At 46.8% G+C, this 17361-nt stretch overlaps 2 protein-coding genes across 2 annotated transcripts in view; one reads left to right on the top strand and one right to left on the bottom strand.

Moving 5' to 3' along the window:
• M1AP (meiosis 1 associated protein) overlaps positions 1-12800 on the top strand; it is an 85810-nt gene extending 73010 nt beyond the window's left edge. The window contains exons 7-10 of the mRNA XM_063077789.1: positions 9320-9526; positions 11334-11474; positions 11950-11961; positions 12663-12800. Of these exons, the coding sequence (XP_062933859.1) occupies positions 9320-9526; positions 11334-11474; positions 11950-11961; positions 12663-12800 (498 nt within the window). The remainder of the gene's footprint in view (positions 1-9319; positions 9527-11333; positions 11475-11949; positions 11962-12662) is intronic.
• A 1095-nt stretch (positions 12801-13895) lies between these two features.
• Positions 13896-17108, bottom strand: DOK1 (docking protein 1). Its single transcript, XM_063078640.1, has 5 exons — positions 16631-17108; positions 15990-16289; positions 15739-15832; positions 15343-15527; positions 13896-15086 (listed from the first exon to the last, which is right to left on the bottom strand). Exons 1-5 carry the CDS (start codon positions 16889-16891, stop codon positions 14274-14276), a joined length of 1653 nt encoding a protein of 550 aa, XP_062934710.1. The 5' UTR covers positions 16892-17108; the 3' UTR covers positions 13896-14273.
• Positions 17109-17361: the final 253 nt, after the last annotated feature.

Raw genomic sequence — 17361 nt, 5'->3', positions numbered from 1 at the left:
CCTCACAGTACCCTGTAAGGTAGGGATTGTTGTCCCTATTTTTACGGATGGAGAAGATGAGACCTAAAGAGACCAAGTGACTTACCAAAGGTCACACAGCTACTAAAGCGGCCCAGTCAGAATTTGAACCTAGTTCTGTAGACTACAAAGCCCATGCTTTTAACTTATTTGCTAAATTCCCTACTCTGAATGTATCCAGATAAATACAGACTACAACACTAAGGCCAATTCTCCTTTCACTTATACTCCATGCTTCTGTCTTCACTGGACTTGAACTCACTTAAAGTGTCTGGGTACTCATAACAGCTCCTTACTCATCTTGTATTATTGTGCTCTCTATTCTGTCCCACATCATTCAGGTTAAAGACTACTTTCCTATTCTGGAAAAGAGAGAAGCAAAATAGTGCTTAAGTGGCTTTTCCTTCTTGCTTTTCACATGACGTCTCCAAGCAGCAAAAATCCTGAATGTCAGTGTGTAATAGAAGGAAGCATTTTTCACAAGCTTCAGCCCATTATTCAACAACAAATATTTTTGCATACCTACTATGTGACAAGATTTATTTAGAATTTTAAACTTCCTAACCCTGCTTTTACAAGTTTGCCACACTTCTTTAACTCCATCCTTGGTTTTGTATTCTTTCTTATACCTTTTTCAGATGTTCTTTTAAAATCTGATTTCAAGTCAGCTCCCTGTGTAACTCTCTTGCCTTCTGTTTCTTATTGCGATGTTTCCCCTCCAGCCACCTTCTCATTCTAACTTCTGCCTTTCTGTTAATAGCAGCACCACCATTGTCCAGTCACCCAAGCTTGAAACCTCAGTCCCTTTCAGTCATCTTACCTTTACACCCACTTCATCACTAAGTCACATCAATTTTCCTCTCACATATTTTTCCATGTGCCAGTGCCCAGTCACTTACTAAGCCTTGCCTGTTCTACCCTCATGGTACCTACTGCATTTGTTTTCTCCTCTCCATTCTTATCACTATCCCAGATCAAACCCATTACTCTTTCCTTCAGTGTTGCAATAATCTCTTAATTCGTCTCGATGCCTTTAGTGTTTCCCCTTCCCAATCCAGTTCACATACTGCTAAGATTAATCTTCTTGAAATACAGCAATAATTCTGCTGCTCCTCACCTTAAAAATATTTTGTGGCTTACTGTTTTTTATCCATAAAGTACATATTCCTCAGCCTAGTTTTCAAAGTCCAGCCTGTGTCCCATTATTCCTTCATGTACCATACACTCCAATCAAATGAATGTACTTAAATTGACTTAGCCTCTCTGACATAGTCCCCCTCCCTCTCAGGTTCTATGGCTTTCTACCTACTTAAAATATCCAAAAATAGAACTGATAAACCTTCTCCTTTCATGAATAGAAGTGGAGTGTGGGAGAAGATAAGGAGGGAGAAGATGCATGACAGACACATTAGTAACTGTTGTCCCTGTCACATGTAAAATAGAGACAATAAAATATACTTCTTATGGTTTTTAAGATGATTAAATAATATTGCATGTGTAAAGCACTAGCACATGTTTGACACATGATTTGCACATAGTGGTTGCTTAGTAGTTCTATTTGTTTTTTTCTTTTTGTTTTTTGTTGTTGTTTTCGTTTTGTTTTGTTTGGGTTTTTTGCAGATTCTAATTCTCTGAAGAAATTCTCCATATTTTCCATCTATTTTCTTGAACATACTAATCATAGTTATTTTCAGGTTCTTGTCAGCCAACTCTAATAGCCTCCTGGATCACCTGTGGATTTGTTTCTATTATCTCTTTTTTCCTCTTGGTTTTCAGACATGTGATCCTGTCTTTTGGCACATCCGGCAATATTTTAGTGAGAGATGCACATTGCGTTTAAATAAATTGTAGAGGCTCCAGTTGGTGTTGGCTTCCTCTAGAAAGGACCCACCTTTCCCTGCACTAGCCAGATAGAGTGGTGGCTGGTCATCTTATTCCACACAGAAACTGTGCTGAGTCATGCTGGGCTGCAGTCCCGCTAAAGCTCAGTCCACCCATGGTTTGTTCCTGGCCCTTCAGAGTTTTACACTGAAAGTCTGGTGTATTATGTGCATCTCCTCCCCTTGGAAGCTTCCAACTCTAATCACTGCTAAAACAAGTCTGCTAAAACACTCTATCTACATTTTGGAGGCTTCCTCCTTAAGTGTTTTTGCTTACTGCCCCATGCAGCCCTAGTATTTGCCAAATGCATTGACAAGGGGAAAATTGGCTTCAGTCTCACCGCTCCCCACCACTAAGTCCCCACTAAAAGATCGGGTGATTTTTCTGTTCTCCTGCAAGTGCCTCAGCAGATAGAAATCCTGGATTCTCAGCCCCTCCCTCCCCCCATCACCACTCCCTCCTGCCCATCACCACTCCCTCCAGCCCAGAATCAACATATGCCCTCAGGGTAAAAACAGCTGCAATAATTTCCTCATCTCTTTGGATTTTTCCCTCCCTAGAGTCCTAGCTAATTCTAGTTCTCATTGCCTCAGCAACTTCTCAATGCCTTCAAACAAATGGTTTCTGTATATTATCCAGCTTTTCTGGTTGTTCTAGGCAGGAGAACCAGTCTGCCACTAGCCACTCCAACCCACTCAGATGCAGAAGAAGATGCTTATTAAGTGTTCATTTATCCCCCTTTGCCATCTGGCTAGACATATATTTCATTTTCTAATTTACCCTCAGCCAGTTGGCTGGCTCCACCATGTTTTCATTTTTAGGTTCCTGCATTTCCCTATAAGTGTTTAAGTATAGCTTGGTTTATTCACTGCTGTCTCTTCCTCCACCCCTCATTTTGAAGTTCTTCTGAATAAAGTCCACACTGCCATAATTAAATCCTAGTGATTAGTGCCAACCCACCAGGCCTTTTCAACTATAAATGTTGTGTAACTTTTCAAAATACCTTTCACACATGCTCTAACCCTTAGTCAACTGCAGCCTTATTATTTCATCCCCTAATTTTTTACTTGAAAATTGTTGTATCTTTCTGTCTTCCTCATAGATAATTTTCTTTTATTTGGGTATTTTAGTTCCTTTTCTTCAGAAGATGATCCCTTCATCAAGGCTTTTCCCAGTCTTTCCCCAAAAATGTGTTATCCACCATTCCCTTAAATGTCAACCTTAGATTAACCAGACCGTAAGAGAGCTATATGTTTTGACAGCATTCTTTGAAGCTTTTATAGATCTATATCTGAGAATTATTCAATTATTTTTAATTTAACAAAATTAATAAATATTGATAATTATTAAATGTATTTTTAATTTTAAAAATTTAACACTTCATAGTGCTTACTGTGTACCTGACACACTTCTAAACACTTCACAAGTATTAATTTATTTTATCCCCATAACCATCTTATGAGGTAGAAATTATTATCACTGTTTTACAGATGATAAAACTGAGGCCCAGAGAGTAAATGGTAGAGCCAGGATTGACCCCAGAAAGGCTGGCTCCAGGATTCAAACATTAAAGCTCTCTGCAGCCATATGAAATTTAATTATCATATTGATTGCAAGAGTTCTCTGAAACATATTCGCTACTCAGTAAGGATCCACAAGACAGCTTCTCCCACACTTTATATCAGGAAAAACTGTAGGGCTCCCTTCTACCAAAAGTGAGTGTTTCATATTTCTGTGAGTTTATCTAATCCTGGCTCTATTATCACCCTACTCTTTTTTTACCTTTGTCCAGTCCTCTTATTTATTTTCTTTTTGTGATGCTGCATTTTTCTAAACTGGCATAACTGTTTTGTGGAATGTGGTAGGGAATAAATATATAAATAAGTAAAATTATTTTTTTCCAAGTCTTTATAAGAAGAATCTATCCATTGCCAGGAAAATATCATTTCAGTTACCAAATCCTGCTGTGTAGCCCAGTTATGTAGCTAATAATGACTCACTTTCCACATCCTCATTTCTCTTACAAAAGTCATGTCTGTGTGAACTAGAAAAAGAAATGAAAATACCACCTAGGTCTTTCAGTTTCCTACTTAAAATGTCAGAGTCTCATTCCAGACCTTTACAGGCCATGTCTGCCCTAATTGGCTACATAAGTGATAGAATTCAAGCCAGGATATGTCCAGCAGGAGTCTAAGTACATAGGCAATGAGCTGGTTGGGCTGTAAATGGGTGGGGAAATGGAAAATCCTTGGTTATATAGACAAAAAATCAAGAATAAGAATCCAAGCTGAGAGTGGGGTGATGGCAGGTCAGGAACCATTTTTTAAAAAAAAGAAAACGGGCCGGCCCGTGGCTCACTCGGGAGAGTGCGGTGCTGATAACACCAAGGCCCCAGGTTCGGATCCCATATACGGATGGCCGGTTCGCTCACTGGCTGAGCGTGGTGCTGACAACACCAAGTCAAGGGTTAAGATCCCCTTACTGGTCATCTTTAAAAAAAAAAAGAAAGAAAGAAAGAAAACAGAATGAGGTTAGCATGCAGAGTCTGCAGGGGAAATAGACGAGTGTTGGACAGTGGCTAGTATGGGGTCAGCAGGCTTTCTGTGACCCAGTCTTGTCTACTCTTGCTTCATCTTTCACCAAGCCCCTTCCATCCTCCACTCCAGCCACACTAATAAACTACTAAATGTTTCCTGAACATACTAAACTGTTTCATATCTCTACACCTTTATTCATGCTGCTCCCTTCCCCTTACTACTGTCTACCTGATAAATATCTACTCACTTTTTTTCCAGATTCTGTTTAAACGCCTTCATGATGAAGCCTTTCCTACCCGCCCCCCTCCACAGCCTGCTTCTACTCGTCTTTTTTGTCCTTCCTCACCTATGTACCTGTTGCCACATTTATCTTGACCTTCACAGCACTGATAAGCAGTATGAATTTGCACCATAACTCTCTGATGTAAGAAATGTCACATTACTATATTTTCTAAATCAAATTTACAAAATATTAGTTCCCAAGTGCCAGAATGTTGACACTCTCAATATCTTTATGGGTGCCTCTCCCACTAGGGTCATATCCAAAATCCTAGGGTCCCCAGAATCCCAGGGACCTAGCACAGTCCAGAAAATATAAGAAATGGCCCTTTGGTCTTCAACATACCTCCAGTAAAATGTTGAATAGAAGTGGCAAGAGCAGAAATCTTTGACTTGTTCCTGACCTTAGGGGCAAAGCATCAAGTCTTTCACCCCTACATATGAGGTTAGCTGTGGGTTTTTTATAGAGGCTTTTATCAGGTTGAGGAAGTTCGGTTCTATTTCTAATTTGTTGAGAGTTTTCATTATGAATGGATGTTAGATTTTGTCAAATGTTGATTTTGCTTTGTATCCCTTTGCTGTAATAAGTCATATCCATGAATATAACTATATGCTGAGTCCTGTGAGTCCTCCTAGTGAATCACCAAACTTGGAAATGGGCTGAGGACCCCCAACACAGATTTATCCAGATTACCTATTTCTTCTTGAGTCAATCTCAGTAGTTTATGTCTTTCTAGGAATATATCCATTTCATCTAGGTTATCTGATCTGTCAGCATACAATTGTTTACAATATTCTCTTACAATCCTTTTTATTTCTGTAAGGTCAGTAGCATGTCCCCTCTTTTATTTCTGATTTTAGTAACTTGGGTATTCTCTCCTCTTTACTTGATCAGTCTAGCTAAAAGTTTGTCAATTTTGTTTTTTTTAAAGAACCAACTTTTTGTTTTATTGATTTTCTCTATCATTTTTGTATTCACTGTTTTATTTATTTCCGCTGTAGTATTTTTTATTTCCTTTCTTATCTTTGCTTTAGGTTTAGTTTGCTCTCCTTTTTCTAATTTTTTAAGGTGGACAGTAGCTTATTGATTTGAGATCGCCTTTCTTTTTTAATATAGGAGTTTTCAGCTATAAATTTCCTTCTAAGCACTGATTTAGCTATCCATAAGTTTCGGTATGTTATATTTTCATTTTCATTTATCTCAAATTATTTTCCAATTTCCTTTGTGGTTTCTTCTTTGATCCTTAATTATTTAGGAGTATGTTGTTTAGTTTTCACATATTTGTGAATTTCCCAAATTGATTTTGTTATTGATTTCTAATTTCATTCCACTGTACTTGGAGAAGATACTTCAGATGATTTCAATCTTCTTAAATTTACTGAAGCTTGTTTTAGGGCCTAACATGGTCTATCCTGAGAACTTCCAAGTTCATTTGAGAGAGATGTATTATCTGCTCTTTTGGGGCTTGAAATCCCTTTTACCATCTTCACCTGGTCCCCTTTGTGGGATCCCCAGTGTGAGGTAGCACAGGAGTGGAAATTGTAGCTTCTTTTTCTGCACCTCCTGGATCCTGCCTTTCTGGAGTGACAGAAGAAGTAAATGCCAAATTAACCTAATTCCTTCCTGATGCCCTTCCAGTTTCCAAAGACCCCAAGGTATGCATAACTTTTCGATACTAGCTGTGGTTTCTCTTCCTAAGTGCAGTATGCCAATGAAATGTGCCTCTTCCCACAAGCAAAGCAAAATGAATGCGAAAGCTCTTGCTCCTCCCTGCCCTCAGTAGCTGCCTCTGAAGCACTCTCCTCCACTCAGGAGTTGGTCAGTGCTTTTTTAATTACACTGAATTTGGTCCCAGGCCATCATATTGATGGCAGACCAAGAGAATGCTGGTTTGGTGAGATTAGAGCTTCTCCCTGCTAGAATAAACTCCCATCTGCCCTTCTGGTGAGGCCATGACAGTGCCTCTAAAATTGTTCCTTCTACTCCTGTCTCAACAATACTCTTGGAAATGAGCAACTAGTCAAAATTCTAGTCAAGTTTTCAGCAACATTCAAAAATTCACAGTAACCCCACAATGTGGCAGGTGTGAATTTGTTTCTTAACACTGAGGTGCAAGAAATGTCACACTGCCATAGTTTTAGACCCTAGTATCTTGCCACAGTGGCAAGATATTTCATGCTCAGTCAAGTCTTGGAAGGGTGACCAACCATACTGGTTTGCCCAGGACTGAAGGGTTTCTTGGGATGCAGGACTTTTAGTGCTAAAAAACTGGCAAACTAGAATAGTTGGTCATCCCAAATCTTGGACAAACATTAGTTTACAACCCTCCCCCTCACTGTTTTATTAACTCCAACAGCACAAGGAATATGTCTAATGAGTTTCTATGTATCCACACCTAGTGCTTGAAACATAATAGACAATAAATTTTTTTTTTTTTTTTTTTTTTTGTTTTTTTTTTTTTTTTTTAAAAGATGACCGGTAAGGGGATCTTAACCCTTGACTTGGTGTCAGCACCACGCTCAGCCAGTGAGCGAACCGGCCATCCGTATATGGGATCCGAACCCAGGGCCTTGGTGTTATCAGCACCGCACTCTACCGAGTGAGCCACGGGCCGGCCCAGACAATAAATTTTTAATAAACTAATTCACAAATGCATGAACCAGTGTAAACTGAAGATTAAAATAATAATAATCCCAATCCTGAGCCTCATCAGAAGTAACTTGAGCCAATTGAAATGGAGTGCCCTGCAACTTCCTAGTTATCCCTTCCAGGCTTGAAGAGGACATGACCTCAGAGCAGGGGCAAATTCTCCCTACACACACCATGATTTCTATATAATTTATTCCAGTTTGATGAATTTGATAAGCATCAGGCAGACTTCCCACCACATTTTGAATCTATTCTTCAGAAAGACAGTACATCTCCAGATATAAGCAATATATTAAGAAAGCATAAACTTCTGAACCCATAAAGCTCTTAGCACAGTGCCTGGTGCCTGGTAAGCATTCAATTAATGTTTGTGATTATAATTATGATTGTGATTAATTTTCCCTTGCCCACATCATCTACCCCTCTCCTAAAACCTTTTAGTGAGGATACATCATGCCTCCAGAATTATCAGTCAAGTCCTGCCCCACAAGGATGTCACCAACCACTGGAACAGTACAAACCTCTTAGAGACATTAACAGGTTTCTTACCACTTGCTGGTATAGGAACTCCTCAGAGTTCTATGCTGAGTAGAATGATGACACTGCTTTAAAGTGTCCAGAGTCCTCCTCTCCCGTAGCACATTCACTCTGACATATAACTCTTAACATTCCTTTTTTTTTTTTTTTGGTGGTTGGAGATCTGAACCTTTGACCTTGGTGTTATCACACCAAGCTCTTACCAACTGAGCTAAGAGGCCAGCCAGCCCTCTCTGAGATGTAGCTCTAATGATAAAGCAGGTGTTTTCTGCTTCCCTGTGTCACTTTCCACTTGTCTTCCACAAGACACTGATATTCTTCTTTCCCCTTAAAATTCTTATTTTTTTCATTTTTTGTCTTTCCTCTTATATTATTTCTTCTAACTTTTCAAATAAGTTAGAGTGTAGAGCTATTGTGTGTTCTTCCATCATATGTAGCAGACTGTTAACGTTTGTACCAGATGCAACTGATAATCACCCCCAGCAAGAGGACACAATTTACAGATGATTGTAACAGTTCTGACTCCATATTTCCTGGAGTTTTATGGTTTTCCTTGAAAAACTACCACAGAACATTGCCTCATTTCCATGCCTGATTTAAAAGGTTGCACCACCAAGGTCAAAGGTTCAGATTCCTGTACTGGCCAACAGCCCCACAAAAAAAAGGTGAGCCTACAAAATCTGCTCGTAAGTCTGTTTGTCTCTTCTCCTTACCCATGCGCTGACCTGTGTCATCTCCATGGCACATGGCAAAGTGCCACCCTTCTGTTTTACTGCACCCTTCACGCACAGAGTCACTGCCCCAGAATTCTGACCCTTCTTTTTGTCCTGGGATTGGCTGAGTTGATCTCAAGGGCCCTGTCCCCCACACATCTTCTGTTATACCAAAGTTTTCCTCTCCCTGCCCTCTCCTCCTCCTCTTGCTTTGCAGGCTGCTTTCACCACCTTCTTAAACCCTCCATGGGCATTCTAGGGATATTCCCCAGTCAGCCCATTCTAACCCCAGTCATTAGCAACACAACCAGACCTTATCACCATCAAAATACAACCTGAATTTCTACAACACCCCAAATGAGTCTCTGTTTCAAAACTGTTTTTAAGAATATAACTCTTAAAACCCCACATTTACCATTGAAGAGTCCATTAGACCCCTCTGGGATGAACACCTACTTTAAGTTAAAGGACATTTCTTAACTTGTCTCACCATTGTTAACCCTTTTCTGTACTCTCTTTGGCACAACCCAGACCAGGGAAGAATAGTACCTTGTGATACTAGTTATTCAGGCAGGATGTCTCTCCCTCCCAGGGCCTAAGTGAAATGGCTCAGCCCTCCCTGACATCTCCAGAGGAACCCAGGGAAGTCTCAGTTGGGATTGATCCTCATAAAGTACCAGTATTTATGTATGTTCTTGTTTCAGAAAAGAGACTGGCTGCTGTTGGCCAAAGGGGGACCCGTGAGCCTAGGACACAGACACAGAGCCCCCGCAAGCACCTTCTATGTGATAATGCCATCACGCTCCCTCACTCTGCTGGTGAAGGCGGTGGCCACGCGGGAACTGGTGCTGCCCAGTCCCTTCCCCTTGCTACCTGAGGACCCACCTGATGACAGCCTTAAAACTGTGGAGGCAAGTGGAGCCCAGATCTCATGGGACAGATACAGGGAAGGAAAGAGAATGGAGTTCAAGAAAGGGGTGAGGGAATAGATGGGGGAATGGAGGGAGGAAAGGTCCCAAGGGGTGTGATAAGAGGGTCAGAGAAGAAAGAAAGGATAGGAAATGAAGCCAGTGGAAGGAAGTAAATGCTTAGATTAAGGCAGCAGGATGAGGAATGAAGCAGAAGAAGACTAACGAGGGAAATGAGGTTTGAGAAGAGAGAATTGGGAGAGAAAAGGGTCATTGGTAGAAGTAAATGACTGGGAACTAGTGCCATCCCAGAGAAGAATAAGACACACATGCCCACACACTCCTGAAATCTGATTAAAATGAGGACCAAGGGAAGCTGCTAAGGAGAAAAGGCAAAGTATCACAGAAGGCAAACCTGGTAGCAGGCAAGGGTGAGTGGAGGCAGGGGAGGAAGTCACAGCACAGGCAGTTCCAGCTCCAGGTGATGTGCTAGATTCTCGTGTGGTCTGGTCTGGTTTTGTCTTAGCACTGGCTGGCTGTCCTGCCCCCACTTCCCATCCCCACTTCCACCATGGAGAGGAGATTGTGAGGTTAGAAAAGGGAGAGGAGTACATTTGGGAGGAAAGGGGAAGGAAAAGGCATGGTGGAAGGCAGAAGAAAAAAAAGAAGAGAGGAGGAGGAAGTAAAAGGAGATAACGATGAAATATGAAGCTTCCTATTGGGTTTCATGTCTTCGTGTGTTTATTTCTGTGTCCCTGAGTGTGTATGCGCTTGAGTCTCTAGATTGGTGGCAGCATATGTGTACCTTAGTGTGTGGATATATCTGTGCACATCTGTGTGATGGTGTGTTCATGTGGGTCTAATTCTTTTATATGTGTTTGTGTGCATCTATTTCTGTTTGTTGAGAAAAAGAGGAAAAGGCAGCCAATGTAGGCATCCAGAATAGGAAGGGCTTTAAATGAGACTCAGATGTAAAGGAGCGAACAGCTCTGAAGGTTATTTTCTCTTTTTTCTTCTCCTCCTCCTCCTCCTGCTCCTTCTCCTCTTCCTCCTGCTCCTCCTCCTCTTCCTCCTCTGGCTCCTCCATCCCTTCCTTGGACCTGGAGTCTGTATTTCCTCTGCTAATCTCCCCAGGCCAACGGTGGGAGGGGTGGCTCTGGGCAGGGAGAAATGGAACAACATCGCTGCTGGATCACTGACTTACGTGCAGAAAGGACAGAGCCTGGGATTGTGCTCTCGGCTTGGCAGCCATGGGGATGCAGGCAGAGGTGGGCAGAAGTCTCAGTGGCTCGCTCAGCGTCTCACTTTGGGGCCAATGGTTCCTGGCACAGGATGTTGTGGCCGGAAAACCTGACTGCTCAGGAATGCTGTGTTCCCAAGTCCCTCCCTTTACACTCAGCTCACCTTGCAGCAGAACTCTGTGTACTCACCCTGTAGCCTGTGAGTACCCTCACCCTGCCCTGTAACCATGTAATCGAGGACACACCCTCCCTCAGCCACTCACACTGGACCCCTTGTAACCCTCACAGCACTCCAGCTCCTCTCAGAATCCAGTGACACACTTCTCAAGGCCAGAGTGTTCAGTGTCCTTAACCTCTTGGGGTTGGTCCTACTGCTCGTACCCTTGCCTGACACCTCACAAGCACTCACACCTTGAGCCAGAACCCCTAGTGAGCATCTATTTCATAGCCTTCACTGCAGCCTGGGTCTTAACACCTCCCCCAGCCTCTCACATTCCAGTGTCTCAGCCTGACATCTTGTGTTCTATGACCTCAAGTTCCCTGGGTGAAGTTCCTCCTCTCTTCCTCAGAGCATGCTGGACAGCCTGGAGCTAGAGCCCACTTACAACCCCTTGCAGGTTTGGAGCCACTTGTACTCACACCTGAGCAGCACCTTCGGCAAGCCTCAAGGGGGGCTCCACCCAAGCTGGGAGAGTCGGGCCCTGAGAAAGGTACAGCTCCCCTCCTTCTTGCCCCTCCTTCCCTCCGTCCCTTCATGCCCAGAGTCCCAGAGAGCCTTGCCTCCCTCCCCAATACCACTCCTATCCTAAGGAGTAGTCCTCCTCCCTAATCCCACCTCTGGTGGAGAGGAAAACTAGACCAACTGGGAGGAAGAACAAGTCAAAGGAAATGACAACCCCATCCGGTAGGGAGGCTTGTCTGCTTGGGCATTTACATATGATAATGTTTAGGTGTTTTAATTGTAGTGTTTATGATAACTCTTAGCCACTTAACAGACAGTTGTCCCATTAAGCAAATTGGCTACATTGGAACCACAACCACAGCCCTCTCTTGGAAAGAAAATGCTGAAGGGAAGGTGGGAAAAGAAATGCCCAAGGGAAGGGAAATTAACATTTATAGAGCACCAGTCATTTGCCAGGTTTTATAAGTGCTTTCACATATGTTTTTGTCATTGAATTCTCACAGCATCCCTGCAAGGTAAGTGTTAGGCTCATTTTACAGATGAGGAATGAGAGTCTGACCAAGCACAGAAGCGTGGAGACAGGGCTCTGGTGACTAGGGTTGAAGAGAAAAGAGTAATTGAGAGTGTAGAAGTATTTTATGAGATGCATGTACTCTTTTTTTTTTTTTAAAGATGACCAGTCAGGGGATCTTAACCCTTGACTTGGTGTTGTCAGCACCACGCTCTCCCAAGTGAGCTAACCGGCCATCCCTATATAGGGATCTGAACCCGTGGCCTTGCTGTTATCAGCACCACACTATCCCAAGTGAGCCACAGGCCAGCCCTAAGATCCGTTTCATAATATTTGGGTTTATTTTTGCCCTTATTGATTTTTTCCTAGTTTCTCAGTAACTCCCATTTTGTCTTAGCTAAACTTACAGATGTTTCCAAACTAGTCAATCTAGAGGTAGGAGCAGTGACCAGATGTATGGGAGCAGAGCCCACCACAAGTTCACTGATGGGCAACCTGACAGGGGAGGGACACTGGACAAGGAGACCGGGACTAGGGATGCTGGAGCCCAGGGGATTCTACCATCGCTGCCCCAGGCCTTGAAGCTGTCAATCCAGGGATGGGAATTTGTGAAAGAGTTAGGACAGGAGGCCCGACAGGGAAGGGGACAGAAACTCAGGAACTCTGTCAGGTCTTCAGAGAAGGCTCTGGTTGCTCTCTTTGCAGGCTGGGCAGTTGCAGACCAACCGAGTTCGAGCGACAGTGGCCCCCCTGCTTATGACTCCAGCCCCAGGCAGAGCCCCCAAGATGCCAGCTGCCAGCAAACCTTCCTCAGAAGCTGCCTTCTTGCCTTCTGAACCCTAAGTCACCAGTGCCAGAGCCCAGCTGTCCTGTACAACCGCATCTGTGCTAAGGCTTACACAATGGCTGTCTGTGGTCACACCTGCCTTCTATCCACCTGAGGCTCTGTGTGCTCTGGGTGACTGGAAAACAGAGCCTTTCCCTCCTCCGCCCTCAGTGCCGTCACCTCCCCAACTCCTCAGGCCAGGAAGTGACACACCCCAACCTGTCTCTTCTCCAGTTGGAACTCTTGTTCTCTTGGATCATTCGATACAGTTAACACAGATGAAAGTTAAACACCCAGAAGGCCTCCATCATTGTTAGGAGCATTCCCAGCCCAGAATTTCTCCTTGTAGCTCTGTGTAAGCAGATGGACGGGGTCAGGTCACCCGCAGGAAACTGGGCCTCAGGAACAAGGATGAGGTTTTCAGAGTTCATGAAAAACAAGCAGAATTGACATCCAAGCCTCATTCCTTCCCACTGCACCCACCACACTACAGTTCCCTTTAGTCTCCAAACAGCCAAGTGCTTGGTGCTTGGTACCTACATGCAAAGTGTATGCAGGGGGAGGGGAGGCTGTCATACACATGAGGGGGAAGAGAAGGGGCGAGGATGGTGTGAAAAAGACCTACTGCCGTCCTCCTCTCCCCACACCTGTCCATCTTCCTGTCCCTCCATCCCCATAATAACAGCTACCATTTACAAAATGCTTATTCTGTGCTTCAAATTACACTAAGCACTTGAGAAATTTATCTCATTTCATACAAACAACCCTGTGAGGTAGATCCCATTATTATTTTTTCTATTTTATAAGGTGGCAACAGGGGAATCTGAGGGTTGCAGGTGTTATATAATTCACCCAGGGTCACAGAGCTAGAGTCCAGCCAAGGTCAGCTATTCAAGCTCTGAAACACCACACTGATCAGCTTCCCTCCCTGGGGCCCCTTCCTCCTTCTGTGGCCCCCAACACATTCCCGGTTCTCCGCCTTCATCCCCTCCACACCTATCCAGCCCACCCTGCAACTGTGTCCCCTCTGTGTCTATTCACACACATAGACTTCTTAATCCCAGGCTGACTTTAATGAGAATAAAAAAATGTTTAAACTATATCTCTGGCAAAGAACAGTGCAGGGACAAGGATCTGGCATAATCCAACATCTTCCTACAGTCTCCAAAAAGGCCCCTCAAACTGCACCCACTCTGACCAAGTACCTTTTCCCATAGACGTGGTCCAGCGGCTTCCATTCCTTTGAAGAAGGGATAACTTAGGGATGCTGACCCTCCTAAGAACCCATCCTTCAGCCCTGTCATCTGTTCCACTTCCTAGACTTCCTGGGATTGAGCATTCCTTCCTTGATTCCCCCGATCCCTCTGGTCCCTTAGTCTCATGCAGGCCCCTCCTGCCCTCTGGTTCCCAATGGTTGTAACAGGCTTCTTTGGTACCCAGTGCCACCTCCCTATGTTCCTCCTATCAACAACCACAGCTTGCCTTACTTCTCAGGCAGAGCCTTCTGACTTAACCCCAGTCCTGTTGCTCCCTACTCTAGAAAGCCCACAGTTCCAGCTCCCTGAGGCCATGCTCTTCTGGACCTGGCTATACAGGGCAGTGTCTGAGCTATGGCCTTTGCTGCTACTGCTAGTTGCAGAACCAGGTTCAGGGAAGGCCAGGCCCTGGGGCTTGGGAGCTGGGAGGGGCTTTGTGCTCCGAGGCGGTGGCACAGCATAGTCATCAGTGGCAGGGTTGTAGGGGAGCTCATAGCCCTCCTCCTTCACCCGAGCCTGGCACCACCATGCATCCTTGGGCTCCTGAGGCAGATCATAAAGGCCCCGGGGAGGGACTGGGGCCAAGCCCTCGGGTTCATCATAGACGGGGTCCTCTTTGGAGTCTGTCAGTTTGGCCTTCAGCAACTGCTGCTGCACATGCTCATACAAGTCCCAATAGAGAGGTTTCTTCAACTGTACTCCCTCCCCTGCCTGAGCAGTGGTGCTGTCCAGGGGGTCTGAGTACAGGGAGTCCTGGGAAGGGCCTGGAGGAATGCGCAGGGAGTCTAAAGGCTCAGCATACAGGGATGGAGGGCTGCCCTGGAGCTCCTGGGGGCCAGGAGGAGAAGCCAACTTCCTCTCTGCCACTTCCCCTTCATGGGAGTCAGCTCTGAGAACATCGTGCCCCTGTCCAGCCTTTCCCTGGGCCTTCTGCCGGTGGATGGCAGTCTCAACTGCCTGAAAGATATCATTTCCTTGTGCCGTCTGGAAGGTGAAGGTTCCAGGGCCGCAGGGGCAGCGGCGGCCGGCCTCAAAAGAGAACATGACCTGAGGAGGTTGTGGAGGGAAACACATTACTAGGAGCCATCAGAGGAGGTGAGTCACAAGGCCTGAACTAGTTAGGACATCTACAAAGAAGAGACTACCTGGGGATGGAGGCGGGGTCATAGGGTAGGCAAGGAAGGGAGACCCAAAGGGCAGAGCTTCCCTTCCTATCCTGTCCCACCCTGCCCACAGCTGCCCAACCCAGAAAGCTCCCCCCCATCCCGCCTCCCGCAACAATCCTCCCTGACAGCCCCTGCACCTTGTCCCGGCCATAGCGACGCAACAGAGTGTAGGGCCAGGAAAGGAGCGGCTCCAGTATTTGACTCTGGGCCCCCCCAGTCAGGAGAGTCAGCCTCTCAGCCTCTACCCTCAGCACGTAGGAGCCATGCAGTCCACAGCGCTCGGCAGCCTCAGTCCTCTGCACGGTTACCCAGAACTGGGATCCTGGAAGGAATACACAATTAGCCGGGCAACTGGGGCAGGGAGAGATTGGGGACCGAGAGAATTCAGGAGCAGAGCATCCAAACACTCACTTCGAAACCTCATCTCAGGGACTTCCTACTTCCCCATGGGTCCTTGGACCCTCTAATCACCCACCTTGTCCCAAGGCCACTTCTTCCCACTCCATCCCTGCCTGGGCTTCTCAGGTATCTACCTTCCCAGGTGGGGCTGTACAGCGAGTTTTCCAGCATCTCCAGGGCGGAAAGCTTAGGTGGGTTCTCAGCAGGCGCCAGAGCCCAGGTGCCTTTCTGTAGTAAAGAGAAAGCATCGTGGACCCTAGAATTCCCTCAACGCGGCTCTCGGTAACCTGGTTCCTCTGCCGCTGTAACTGCACCCATCCCGCATCGCCCCTTGGGCCCAGTGCTGTTCACCCCAACCCCTCGCCTGCAGCTCTGGCCCCCTCACCGGAAAGGCGTTTCGACACAGCGTCTGCACCCAGGCGGCGCTGGACGGCGCGTCGGCTGCCAGCAGGTGCGAGCGCTGCGCAGTGTCCAGGCGGAAGGCAGCGGCGCCAGGCTCAGGGGGGCTTTCCACGGCCACGGGGGCCACGCTCACACATTCTGCCAGACGGATCACCTTGCAGTCTAGGCGGCGAGAGCCCCTTCGGCCCCCTCCAAAGCTCGACCCTTTGTGGTCAAAGAACTCGAGCCGCGCCACGCCATGGGGACTAGCCGGGTAGAGCACGGCCCAGGTCTTCCTCCACCTCTGGGGAGAGAACGAGAGCCGCTGGGGAGGGAGCGGTCGTGCGCTGGCGGCCCGGGCCCCGACGGGGAAGGCGGGACGCGCACAGGCCGATTTGGGTTCGGGGACTTCCCGACGAGGGGCTAAGTTTCCCAATGAGGATACTGCTCCATCTTCCCAGAACCAGAGAGCATACCCGCGACTGCAGACGCTTCTCCAGAATAAGCAAAGCAACTTCGCAAGAACGCCACGGGCTCCAACTCCCGGCGGCACGCTGCAACCCGCTGCCCGCCCCCTTCCTCTTTCTAGGCTCCTTCGCCCACTTCCAGCCCTGACGGGTTTCGGCATCCCCTGCCCCCGACTACCTTGGTCCCGAGGCGCTGACTTTGCAAAAAGAGCGGCCCTTCCATCACAGCTCCGTCCATGGCCCCCGGCTGTTTCTTCCGCGCTTCCTGGCCCAGCGGGCGGGAGGCGGGGCCAGGGGCGGGGCCGGACTCACCGGAGGCGTTCCCGCCCCGCCCCCTGCCCATTCCCCGTGGGCCACAACTTGCGGTAGGGCTGAGGGGGGAGAGAAAGGAGCAAGAAGGAAGGGGGGCAGTCCTCAGATAAGCCGGGCGACGGACCATCTCCGGACTCCTACGCACAGCCCTGGGATAAGCACAAACGACTCCGCCAAGAGAAACTTCGCGGTTTCGGCCAGAGGGCCCTGGCGCCTGGGCTTCGGAGCTGCGTGTGACGTCATATACCAAACGTAATATCAGTGTGAAGTTGGTGACATCTCCCCAAAAGTGCCCGGGGCACTCTGGGGCAGCGGAGAGGCCAAGTGAGCCCTCAGGACTTCAGTCGCCCTGGCCGGGCCCGCCCCGCGCCCCGCCCCGGTTGAGCTGTTTACACTCGGTCAAGCCCGGGACTTGGAGGAGGGGCTGGAAGGCTTCCTGCCGCCACAGGGGCCGCCGCCCGGGCCACTCCGCCGCCCTGTGGCCGCTTGCAAGTCCAGCTGCCTGACCGCAGCTCCCGGCCTCCAACCTATGGGAAAAGAAAGCTTCATTGATTCGTCCCGGAGGGTCGGGGGAGGGGGGAGGTGGCGCGGCAGCGG

Source organism: Cynocephalus volans, chromosome 14 (genome assembly GCF_027409185.1).
Source record: "Cynocephalus volans isolate mCynVol1 chromosome 14, mCynVol1.pri, whole genome shotgun sequence".
Taxonomy (NCBI): Eukaryota; Metazoa; Chordata; class Mammalia; order Dermoptera; family Cynocephalidae; genus Cynocephalus; species Cynocephalus volans.
Note: the sequence above shows the minus strand (reverse complement) of the source record. Positions and strands in the feature narration are given on the sequence as shown.

Coding starts and splice junctions, on each gene's coding strand:
- DOK1 (XM_063078640.1), bottom strand. CDS start 16,891: ATGGTCCGTCGCCCGGCTTATCTGAGGACTGCCCCCCTTCCTTCTTGC. Junction 16,290..16,630: donor GTCAGCGCCTCGGGACCAAG/GTAGTCGGGGGC, acceptor TTCTCTCCCCAG/AGGTGGAGGAAGACCTGGGC. Junction 15,528..15,738: donor GTACAGCCCCACCTGGGAAG/GTAGATACCTGA, acceptor TATTCCTTCCAG/GATCCCAGTTCTGGGTAACC.